This window comes from Peromyscus eremicus, chromosome 6 (assembly GCF_949786415.1).
Source record: "Peromyscus eremicus chromosome 6, PerEre_H2_v1, whole genome shotgun sequence".
NCBI classification, from domain to species: Eukaryota; Metazoa; Chordata; class Mammalia; order Rodentia; family Cricetidae; genus Peromyscus; species Peromyscus eremicus.
In genome coordinates, this window is record NC_081421.1 from 60,540,772 (window position 1) to 60,553,841 (window position 13,070).

At 35.5% G+C, this 13,070-nt stretch overlaps 1 protein-coding gene and 1 non-coding gene across 4 annotated transcripts in view; both read left to right on the forward strand.

Moving 5' to 3' along the window:
- Nucleotides 1-13,070, forward strand: part of Lrba (LPS responsive beige-like anchor protein) — a 561,905-nt gene that overhangs the window by 122,298 nt on the left and 426,537 nt on the right. For all 3 annotated transcript variants that reach the window (XM_059265566.1, XM_059265567.1, XM_059265565.1), the window contains exons 28-30: nt 1,134-1,293; nt 4,394-4,844; nt 12,660-12,793. In XM_059265566.1, coding sequence (XP_059121549.1) covers nt 1,134-1,293; nt 4,394-4,844; nt 12,660-12,793 — 745 coding nt within the window. The remainder of the gene's footprint in view (nt 1-1,133; nt 1,294-4,393; nt 4,845-12,659; nt 12,794-13,070) is intronic.
- On the forward strand, nt 9,304-9,466 carry LOC131913973 (U1 spliceosomal RNA). The gene has a single exon (XR_009380039.1). It is a non-coding gene; the product is annotated as a U1 spliceosomal RNA (small nuclear RNA).

Consider the following 13,070-nt stretch of genomic DNA (forward strand, 5'->3'; position numbering starts at 1 on the left):
TCTAACAAAACTAAGAAAGTTATACCTGCAAACTTACAAGGTACCATAGATTTTATCATACTAGTAATGTGTCTAAGAATTGCTTCAAGTAGACCTGTTAAGGGAGAGTTTGATATCTGATTATTTTTCCGAAGTTACTTCTGGAACTTCTGACAATAGTTATTATATTTTTAATTTAAATTATTATTTTTTGAGAATTTCATATGTGAGAACAGTAGATAATAATTGATGTTTTAATCTAATTGTTCCTTAAGCTCCCATCTGTCTTCTAGGCAACAAAGCCAAAGGCCGAGGGCGAGTACCAATTTGCTGGTGTATATCTTTAGACTTAGAAGCTTACCAGCTACCGACTGTTTGAGATGCCTTTGACTTTAGGATTTGACAGACACTTGATTTTTTAAAATTTAAAACAATTAAGCCTTTCTGAAGTGTTACTAGAAGGGATGTGTGTGTAGCATCTTCTTGACTGGATACTGAGTCATTGATCTTCACATGTAGGTCATCTGTAGAGCTAGGATGGCTTCCTCTATGCCTCAGTTTAGTTTGTCCTTTTCTTTGAGGAAAATAATGCTTTGTATTTAGTCCTGACTTCTGTTTGCCTGTGATATTTAAAATACTATGAAGATTCCTTTTCCATTTGTTTCTCTATGTGACAGCTTTACTTTTTATTCCTGGATGTTTGTTCTGGATATGCTGGGTATCATAGTGAGTGCAACATTGCTGTGATGTTAAATTTATATATTTGGATTTTTATGATGAGAAGTAAAAATAATCAGTTACCTTTATATTGTATAAATATATATCACATTACAATTTGAGTCGCCTTGTAAAGTATGGTATAATATGTCTCTTAAGACTGAGCACTCAATTTTTAAAGTTGAATCAGGTTTTCTGTTTCTGTGTTTGTAAGTATAAACATTTTCATTTAAAAGCACTGCCAAGACTATTCTTGACCTTTGTTCAGATGTATTTTAGAATTATTATATTTAGTAATAAATTATTGTACACTTGATACATTATTTTCTGTGCACATTGAACGATTTGTGGTTATTATCTATATTTAAACGTTATAATGTGAAATAAAATTAAATTGTTACCAGTGGCATAGACAGTTACTTTTGTTTTTTTCTCAGGAGGATAGCAAGCAAGCTCAATTTTTAGCTTTGGCTGTTGTGTACTTTATCTCTGTTCTGATGGTCTCAAAATATAGAGACATTTTGGAACCCCAAGATGAAAGGCACAGTCAGTCTCTTAAGGAAACTGGTAGTGAAAATGGGAATGCATCACTTCCTGGTAAGTTTCAACATTTTATTCCCTGATACCCAAAGTTCAAACAAAACTTTACTTGGTTAAGTCACTGATTCTGGAACTTAAACCCACCTGTGTGTAAAGTGAGACCATAGCTTTATATGTTTACCAATAACTCAATAATTTGAATATTGTATAATTATTTACAATTGTGAGATGAGTTTTGTACTGTAAGTGGACTATCTAATTAGAAGATGAGAAAGTATTATCCTTTATGAGTCCAGAGTTTTAAATTTAGTATTGGCTATGAAGGGTAACTCAATCTTTTACATCAGAGTTCTAGGAAGTTGTTGAAACAATTAATAGTGATAACTATAGTTTTAAAAGTAGCTTTCAGTTACAGAAGTATAGTTAGGTAAACAGCTTTGATAGTTATAAAACTAGGTGCACTGAGAGGAGGGGGTATTTTGTTTGTTTCTTTGTTTTTTTCGTAGGTTTTCATCCAGTACCTATTAGGTACTTGTATTCATGTAGAGTCAAACCTACAGGAAGAATAAGACTCCAGTGCCCTGAAGCTTATCTCTGGCAGGAAGAGACAGAAAATATTTTTTAATAGATAAATTTTATGGTGTTTTAGAGGGCACTAAAAGTGATAATAAATAAAATGTCAGGCATGATGGGAAAGATGGTTTTTGCATTTTTATTTAAGTGAAATGTACAGTCATTGGAATGTTGAGTACAGTGTTAAAACTAACATGTATTTTAAAAGTAACACTCTGGGGCCAGTGTTCAGCTGATAAAAGCATTTGCCACACAACCCTAATGATCTTAGTTTAGTCCCCCAGAATCCACAGTGGAAGGAGAGAACTGACTCCTGTATGTTGTCCTCTGTTCTACACATGTGCACCATGGCATGTGTATACCAGCATTCAAATATATATATATACAACATCACATTATATATACATATACAATATTAATAAATGAAATAAAACAATGAAGTAACACTTTGGGTTCTGTGTTGAGGATGTACCTCAGAGTGGAAGGAGAACTAGTGTTTGGTTCTGGGCTGCCATGTGACATGGTACATTGAAGTTAGTGGTTTAAAACTACAACTATCTTCATGTTTCATGATTTCTGTGGTTGTCATTGGAGTATGGCATGGTGGGAATGCTCACCCCTGCTCTAGATGTTTCTTGGAACTTACAGTCTTAGATGGCTTTTCTGCTGTCTAGTACCTCAGCTGAGAGGGCTCTAGGCTGGGGTTGACTGAGAGAAGCAGCTCAGCTAGTGTTATTTTGGGTAGGGTCTTGATTGTTACATTAACTTAATTCTTGGTTTTTTTTCCACTAGTTTGAAAGGCTTTCCTGTTTCTACGTAGTCTCCCTTATTAGAGTAGAAGTCATTTAAATTTCTAAACAGAGCTGGTTTGGAGTCTGGTAAAGTCAAGCCTGGAAGGCCTTATTAAAACTCAGCCTTGCTGCTGGGCGGTGGTGGCGCACGCCTTTAATCCCAGCACTCGGGAGGCAGAGGCAGGCGGATCTCTGTGAGTTCGAGGCCAGCCTGATCTACAAAGCGAGTTCCAGGAAAGGCGCAAAGCTACACAGAGAAACCCTGTCTCAAAAAAACCCAAAACAACAACAACAACAACAAAACAAAAACTCAGCCTTGGAACCGGCTGTTATTTCTGATTCTGTTCTATTGGCTAACCATTCCGTTGGCCCAGCTCAGATTGAAGGATTTCTTAAGTACCAGGAGGTGTGAGTCAGTAGGATCATTAAAATAATAGCCTTCCACTACCAGTTAAGAGGACAGTGCAGTAATTCACTTGATGTGATGACTTGATGGTTTATGGTTGTAACTGCACAGAGGACGAAAGGCTGTCAGATTCTGGGTATAGTTGTGTGACAGAAGAACAGTATTTCTGAACATTAATGTGAATATTTAAAAAGAAAATATATTCAATAATTAATATAAGTTATACTGGAGTAGATCAAAGGTGAAATATTTTAGTTTTCAACCTGTTGACTTTAGATATCTTGTGACATACAAGATGTAGGGAAGGCAGTGAAATAGCAGAGCATGTGCGCACGCGCGCGCACGTGCACGCGCGCACACACATACACATGTGCACATGCACATACACACACACACATTCCCTTTGTGTGTGGGATGAGATTGTGGAGGTATTTGTGATGTGGAGAGTGGGTGGAATAACTAAGGGGAACTACATGTAGATAGAGGTGATAAGAGAACCAAGGACGGAAAGGACCAAGGATTGACCTGTAAGAAGTTGAAGATATTAATGAGAACCACTGGTGAGGTGATAGGAATAAACAACACCAACTATGAGTGAAGGGGAAAAATAATTATCAAACTGCAGAGACCATCTAGCAGTTGCTTTGCTGTCAAGTGCTATTAAGGATGGAGGACTGATCTTTAAGTTTGGCAAGGTGTAAGGTTTTGGGTGAACTTGAAAAGAGCATGTTGGTTAGAATGATTGGAAGTTTGATTGGAGAGAGTGAAGTTAAACAGCAAAATGGGGTTGTTTGGGCTAGGGATTTAGCTCAGTTGGTAGAGTGCTTGCCCAGCATGCATGACGCCCTGAGTTTGATTTCCTAACTCCTCATCAACTGGTTATGGTGGCACATATCTGTAATCTCAGTACACAAGAGGTGGAAAGAATAAGATTAGAAAGTGAATGTCTTCTTTGGACTCATAGCAATCCTGGGATACACGAGACCCTGTCTCAGCAGGGATGGGGGTGCTCCTTGTAGAACTGGAACACGAGCAGCATTTATTTATTCTGCATGTTGGAGGGCTTGACCATTTTTTCAGCAGTGGAGACTATGTGTGATGTAGAAGTTTTTACTTTATGTACTGTTGGCATTCAACTTTGTGTTATAATCTATGCATATGTTGCAATCATTTCTGAAGGCTGTTGCGGGTATTATTTATTCATTTTAGCATCTATTTTGGATATAAGTTAATTCATTACCTCATTATATGTTATAGTTTATATTAATAGTTTTTGATTTTGAGAGAACATGACACATATTTCATAAAATCTTAGATGACTACTGGGACTTGAATATACCTTTAAAAATTTAGCTCTTGATTTTTTACTCTTCTGTTCCTGGGTTAGATGCCGAAAACACACCAGCAGAATTTAGCCCTTTAACTCTGTCATCGGTGGAAGAATCAGTGGAGGGCACCTCATCTACTCGAAGGAGGGACTCTGGCCTTGGTGAAGAAACAGCTTCTGGCTTAGGAAGCAATCCGTCTGTAGCTTCTCCAGCAGCGCCTCTGGGTGTCAGCGCGGGTCCAGATGCCATCAGTGAGGTGCTGTGCACTCTTTCTTTAGAAGTCAATAAATCTCAGGAAACAAAAATTGATGGAGGAAACGAGTTGGATAGGAAGGTGACACCATCAGTTCCAGTTTCAAAAAATGTCAATGTGAAGGACATTCTCCGGAGCTTGGTTAATATGCCAGCAGATGGAGTCACAGTGGATCCGGCCCTTCTGCCCCCAGCCTGCCTTGGTGCTCTTGGAGATCTGTCTATTGACCCTCCGGTGCAGTTCAGATCTTTTGACAGGTATGTAAATAATCCTTTATTTCATTGTGCTGATGTTTGCAAATTGTAGAGTTAACCAGGAATTCAGTATGAAAGTCTAAATTTTGTGGCTTCAATATTAGAGTAGAATGTTTGGATCTAATTTATTTTAAAAAAGTGTAGTTTTATTGTGTGGTTTCTGCAGTACTTCAAACTTTTATTTATTAACATCTTATATGCCACTAAAATAATGTTAGGTATATTTTTAGTAGTGCACATTGTGTGTAAAAGAGCCTTTTTGTTTTTTGGTTCTACCTCAGCTATTGCTTGGACTTACAATAGCTACCCATCATTCCCTTGCTTCTGGTCGTGCCAGCCTTTGTGAAAACAACAAGAGCAATGGGAATCTAGATGCCAGCAGATAAAAGAATTCAACCAGGAGTACTGAGCCTGGGCAGTTTGAGACAGCTAACTACAGAATCTTCGTTGATGGTGAAGCCCTCAGGAATTTTTAAAAATAGATTTGCCTATTTCTCTATCTAGTCAATTTATGTGTGTTGTTCAAGATGCTACCCAAGGCCTCAGTATTGCTAGAGAGGTGATCTACTACCAGCTGTAATCTACCATCAGCCTGCCTGGTCATTGTCTTTATATTTTATAAAGTTTTCTTATGTTCTACATCTGACACATAGTTATTGATTGAATAATTTTAAAAATTAGTATTTTCATCTAGAAACAAACTAATGTACAGAAAAGTTCCTACTACAAATTTTTTTATTTTTATTGAGACATAAGTTGCTAATATGATACTTAGATATTTTTAATACTTTCTGTGTTTTCTATATAGATATACCATTATTTTTAAATAAGAAAATTAAAATTGATATAATGCTTTTTTAATCTTAAAATTCTAACTATAATTATTACCTAAATTTTTTAAAAATTATTTACTATTTTTATTTATTCTTTCACTTTTTTTATGTTTATATAATGTACTTCAATCATTCCTGGTTCATTTTCCTCTTATCCTCATCCACATCCTGTTAAACCCCTTCTTCCTAGCAAGCATCCTTCCTACTCTGATTTTTTTTTTTGTGTGTGTGCTTCACTGCCCTGGTTTATTTATTTAAATTATGTATGTCTGTGTGCGGATATGTGCCCATGAGTGGCAGGTGCCTGTGGAGGACAGAGGATCCCTTGGAGCTGAAGTTAAGAGTAGTTGTGAACCAACTGACGTGGGTTCTGGAACTGAATTCTGGTCCTTTGCAAGAGCAATACATGCTGTTAACTACTGAACCATTCCTTAGATGTTTTTTCACACACACTGCATTTAATCAGGATTCTTTGTATGGGTATGGAGAATGGGTTATTTACTTGAACAAAGACAATTTACCAGTGGCTATACTACTGAGGAATTTGACTCTTCATCCTCCAGCAACCATTTTACTTCTGTAGCTCCTTAAAGAGGGGTGGTGCCTTAAGAGGTTCCATGTGCCCTTCCTCCATCAATATGATTTTGTGCAGATAACCACTGTTTTTGTAAGTTCATAGGTACTACAGTGATGCTGTTTCTAGGAGACAGCATTTCATAGCACTTCTTCCCATCCTCCAGCTCTTACATTGTTTTTGCTCACTCTGTTGTAGTGTTGTTCCTTAAGCCTTAGAGCCGGTGATGTGATGTTTCATTTAGGAGTCACTTATTCCCCGCACTTTGGCCAGTTATGACTTTGTCTCTTAACTGGTGCTTTCTGCAAATATAAATTTCTCTGACCAAGTCTAATCACAGTAGTAATCTATGTGTAAAATTATAAATATTTAGAAGGTAATTCGACAATATATTCATTTAGAAAAACAATAGCTGTAGGTTCCTTTGTCTAGTTCCTATAACCTCCCATCCATGATCTTTTGACTAGGTTTATAATACCAGACATGAATTCCCTTCTGTGGAGCTGGCCTCAAATTCAAGCAGAAAATGATTGGCCATTCCCATAGTATTGCACCAGTGAGAACATGTGGCCTGGTAGGCTGGTGATGTCGCTTGCAGAATTCTCAATTTGATAGGACTTGTCATGATTTTTCCCCTTCAGCAGTAAGTATAGTATCTTCTGACTCCAGGAAAGCTAGCCAGCAGGGAGGAAGCTTCCAGTTCAATTTTCACTTTATTTTTCTGTGTCCTATAACCAAAGTGTGTGGTGTTTTAGCAATAGGGTCTTATCATCTGGTTCCTGTGGGCAACCAACAGCAATGGGAATAGCCTGTTCAATAACAGCCTTTTAAGTCAAATGATCCAAATCTTCAAGTCTTTGAATGTCCCTCACTTTATATTTATCTAATGTTGCCTTAGAATTAGACTCAGGTTTGTACATCTTTGTGAGAAATATCACAGAAGTGACAGCTTCTCCTTGTCGCTTCCTGTCCAGTGGCATATGTATGGCTTTGTTACTGATGCCACTTACTCTGGTCAGTGATTACAATGGTATGCACCAAGTTTCTCTACTATTATGTAATTCCTTGTGAATAGAGGATATAAAATTTCATCACTTTATCTGATTTTCTGTTCATTCATTGTTGACTTAAGGTTCTCTGTTTCATTTGGTGGCTTCTGATATTAGAGGCTTCTACATATTAGACTATGTAGTAATATATTTTTCAGTTAGTTTAGTTTTTGCCCTCTATAATTCCCTCTTTTGTAAATAGCATCTTACTATGCTGTCCAGGCCAGCTGCAGATTCCTCAGCTCAAATGATTGTCTTGCCATAGACCTTTGAACTCATGGTAATGCTGTCTTGGTCAAGACTGGGATTATGGGTGTGAGCTACCATTCCCGTTTTAAAATTAACTTAAATTTGTGCTAGTGTTAATAATAAGAAACAATTGGGTGGCTAAATATTTTAATTGGCTGTGTCTTATTAGTATACTTAAAATGTTTTTTATGAATGACCAAAATTTTTTATTTTGGCATTTATTTACTTTTCAATAATGTTCAAATTGAATCTCTTTTCTCAGTGCCTTAAGTGAGATTATGCATCTACTTCGGGAATCCTGCTTAGGATTCCTGTCCTTTAAAAAAGTTTGTTAAAGTAAGAAAGAAACAATAATTTTGCTAGTGGCATTTTTTAGGATGTTCCGTAGAACTTAACATGTCTGGTATGCATTTAACATATTGTCTGATGGAGTACAATCTTCTCTGTCTCTCCTCTTATCTTTTTTCTTAGCAAGAGACACCTTTTGAAAGATTTTTCTTGAAGCCCTGGGCCAATGGAGTGTCTTTGGAAATTTCAAAGCATCCCTCTGATCATGTATTTATCTCAGGAATGCTGTGCCAGAAATCAGAACTCTCCTCATATCTTCAGAATTATCAACTCCCAAGCAATAGCTGGGAAGTTTAGAGTAACAGCTCCATGAGTGAACCCTTGCTGAAAGGCTGCCAGGTTCAGTGTCTGTGAAAGGGAAGGTGTTTGTGTTCATTCCCATGCCAAGATTCCTGCTCTTATCTAATTTGGAGATCCTTGCTGGCGATTAATGGGTACCAGGGATTTATCTTGATAAAGTTCAAGGACTGGTCTGTGTTTTCAGCTGAATCCTTAGGGACTAAAGTACTCAGCTAAAATATTTTTTTTTTCCCCTCTTGGTGAACCATTTCATTTAACCATGTTAAATAAAATAGCAATGTGAAGGTTTGTGATATTTTAAGCTGATATGATTTTAAAATGAAAATTCTGAAACTTGTCTGGAAGATATTATTGCTATTTTTTTGTGCTTATTACTAATTAAATGAAAGAACCTTCAAAGTTCCTAATTTAGGAAAAATGATGACAAAACAACAGTGTTTTTTTTTTTTTCACTTGTTATGTGCGGAACTATAAAAAATACTAAAAAATCTGTACAATTCAGATAATTACTTGTTTCATAAACATGAAGACAGATTTTTGAGTTATTTTTTAAGTAGAAACTTAAGGCCTAGGACATATTCAGTGGTGGAGTTTGTGCTTGTCTGTGCCAGATCATTTGTTGAATACCCAACACTAGAGTAAGAGATCGAAGAGTAAAAAAATAAATGTACTTGATAACAGTAGATTCTCAAAGTGAGCTCTGTGTGTAATACATTTTAATTTTTTCAGAGAGACTACAAAATATTTTATTTTTGTATCGCTAATTCTTATTAAAGAGTAGTAAGTTTAAATTTTTAGGTTTTCTTTTCAAAATGTAGAATGTGCTTTCCTAGTTTAGATTTATGCTTACAAGAAGAGCATAATGGGCTAAATATCTCTTCTACTGAAGGCTTTAGTCTTTACACTGAAACTTTACTGTAGTAATAAAATGAAAATATGCAATATATGCACATTATTTATTGCATTTTAATTAGATCATGTGATTTTGAATTTTATTTTAATACAGCCCAAAGCTTTAGTAGTATTGTGTTATTTCTCAGAAGTGATTTGAATCAGGTAATGATTTAAAAATGATTAATTTTATTTTTTGTCTATACTAAATCATAGTTAGAATAAACAGCAGGGGAGAAAACATGATCACAAAGGCGATTTTCCAAAGGTCAGTCTTATCCATTACATTATAGATGTGCTGACCCTTGAGATTTCCCCAAATGTGGGAAACTTGACTGCGTAATTTCTGGTAGTGGGGAACTGTCTTTATGCTTTCCCCTATTAAAATTAAAAAATAAAATAAAGCCTCATTTTCTATTTATTATCAGACATAGTTTTGTAATTTAACAGTGTATGCATAATTTCTTATTTTGAAACTTTTCATTTTTGTTCTGTATAGGTGATTATAATATAGATGTATTTAAGTGTTAACATGAATATGATGGTTGGAGAACTGAGTGAACATACTGGAAACCATTTAATTGTATGCTTTATGTGCATGAATTTTATGGCATGTGAACTATAGCTTAGTAAAACATGAAAAACAGTTCATTGTGAGGCAATGGCTGAAATCAGAAATCTGATTTGTGGTGCATTCCTAAAATTTATTTTGAACTGAATAAAAGAATATGCTATTTTCACTATTGAAAGTATTAATAGTATGCTAAATGTTTAAAAACCGATCAAGGTTTTGTTGTGTTTTAATTAACCATGGGCAAATAAGGATTGTGAATGTTAAGGAACAAATATGTAGTGTTGTATTAATGGGCTTTGATCAGTTTTTGTAATTGTGTTACATAAAACATCAGTCAAGATTCTCCCTTTCCACCCAACCCTTCCTTGTCCCTGTCCCTCAGAAGCAATTGGTATTTTAACTTTTTACAAAACCATTTATTAGTTTGCCTGCTCCAGAACTTTTTAAGAAAGGAAGTAAAAATTATGCTCTTGAATGTAGGTTTCCTTAATTTAACATAGCACCTTTGAGATTCATCCATGTTGATGATTTTATTAACACTCTATCATATTGTTACAGAATAGTATCCTACTATGTAAGTACTCACCTATTAAAAGTTTAGTTTTTCTGAATGAAGTACATTAGAGCAGTTGCCAGTTTTCAGCTATTTTAATGCATCTGCAGGCACAATTGTACTATTGCTTACTTAAATTTTCTTGAGCAAGGTTCTGAGGTACAGTTATTAGGTCATAGGATAAATTTATGTCTAAAATTTTGATTATAGAGCAAGTAGATTTTTTTTCACTGCTGTAAACTGAACACTGGCCCTTAGGCATATTAGGCAAAGTGCTGTGCCAGTGCCTGCCCACAATTTCACTATATCCTCCTGCCCATACTTTCACTAACCTAAATGTTACTTGACCATTGATAAATATCTGTTGTATACACAAAACAGATTGTAATGGTTCTTTTGCGAACAAAAGTGAAAGTGAATTATTCATACTTATTTTTTCTACCTAATTGTTAGAGCATAGAGATTTTTCTTACATATTAGTATATACATTGCTGGCAAGAGTAGGAAAAGCAAACACATACTATATTTAGCATTGTTTTCTGAGGGTACCACCAGCACGTGTATTTGTGCATGTGTGTGCACACACACAGAGGTCATATCTACTTCCCTTTAAGTCAGTGATCTTCATCTGATATAAGCTAGCATGATTTAAGCACACCATTTTGGGATTGGGGGCTCAGGTGGCTGTTGCTTCTATTTTTTAGTATATAGTTAACATTGGCAGTCACCCTTATAATGATGTGACACCAGCTACCCCCAACTACATTGAATAAGCCTTGCCTAGCACAAGATAACTTGATTTAATTGGCAACAGTGTTTGCCCTCAAATGATAGTCACTGAAGTAAAACGGAACCTATTTCAGTTTGTTCTTCTTTTTTTTTTTTAATTAACAACAGGAATATATATTTTAAAATAATAGAACTACGTGCTTTAGAAACTATGAATACATTTATTAGGATAAAGTATCTAAGCAACTTTGTTTAAAAATCAAATACTTTAAAGCTATTAAGGGAATACTTTCAGCTTACAGTGTTGTCAACAAAAGACGTGATTAAATAAATTGAATGTTGAAGACTTTAAGCTTATGGTTAACATGGGGTAATTAAAAGTAAGAGCTGCTGTGGGAGTACATTATATATCAGCTGTCCTTTTACCTCATTAACTGGGTTTTTGCATGTTTATAGAGCTAACTTCAATTAAAAATGCCTTCTAAGTTATGTCTAACAAGGTCTTTTAGTTACTCTTTTAGTATAAAGTATTGCACTTTAATTGAAATTGGTATATCATAAATGCCTGAATTTGAACACAATATGAACAATATGAACAACTGGTTATTCAGCACCTTTTCTGTTTAAAACAGTTGTCCATTGTTTTCTCTGTGATATAATCAAAAGCTATCATATTTTATGAGCTATATACATGTATCCATTACTTGTATAGGTATTGTTTTATCTTTTAAGATACTTAAGGTTTTATGATTTCAACTTAGCAGTGCTTTAAAATCCTTCTTGAAACATGCTTAGTTTTCTGCATCAGTTCTGGTAGTTTAAAAAAATTTAATTACTTGTCCTCTTAAATTTCAAAATTCTTTTTTTGCCCCAAAATTATCTTTGGTTGTGTTTATTAGAAAATTCAAAACAATCTTAAATTTAAAAAAGTCTAGTGTGGTAAATATTCATTAAAATGTTAAAATGAATTATTTTCATAGGACTTTGTCCTAGTTTTTAAAACAATGAGGCTGGAGAAATAGCTTGCCAGTAAAGTGTTTGCTATACAAACAAGAGGACCTGGGGTTGATCCTTATAAACCGATGTTTTAAAAACCTGTTTGTGTGGAAGGGAGAGTGGGGAGGTGGTTGGAAAGATGGCTCAGAGGTTAAGAGCACTGGATGCTCTTCCCAGGGACCTGCATTTGATTTCCATCACCTACATGGTAGCCCACAGCTGTTTGTAACTCTAGTTCCAGGGGATTCAATGCCCACTTCTGGCCTCTGTGGGCACCAGCCACACATAGAGAGTAAAGATACGTGCAGGCAGACTACCATTCATGCACCTTAAATATCAACAAACAAACAAACAAAACTGGATTTTTACTCTTGTAAATCCAGCCCTGGGGGGAAAGACTCTAGTGGACCTTGGGGTCCACCAGTCAGTCAGCCTAGCTTACTCAGCAGTTTTCTGCCCTGTGAGAGACCCTTTCTTAAAAACAAGGTGGTTGGCTGCTGAAGAATAACATCCAAGGTTGTACCCTCCCTCCCTCTCTTCCCCAAACCCCTCTCTCTAAAAGAGAAAAGGCACATAAATATGGACAACAGTGAAGAGACTTTAAGTTGATGTATATTCTAAAGAATACATCAAAAATAAGAAAGAAAATGAATTAACTTCTTTTTATTTTGAAATGTATATAATTAATGTAAGCAATTTATATTTTAAAATCTTTATTACAGAAGTGTCATTGTTGCAACAAAAAAATCAGCAGTCTTACCTTCCACCTTTACTACAAGCGCACCTACCAATGCTGTCAGTGTGGTTTCTTCAGTAGATTCCACCCAAGTCTCAGATGTGGGAGGAGAGTCACCAGGTGAGTTAAGATTCAATGGTATCAACATAATTTTTAGATCCTATTTTAGCAAATCTTAGGACTTTCTGATAAAACCAAGAAGTTTGTAAGGTACTTGAAACCTTTATGCTTTTTGTGTTTTGTTGTTGATTGTTTACTAATATCCTAAAAAGTGAAATCAGGACTGGATTCAATTCAGTTGGTAGAATGCTTGCTTAGCATGTATTGAGCCCTGGGTTCAATCCCTAGTACCACATGAACTGATGGTGCACATATTTGTAAGGCTACCTTCTCTGTC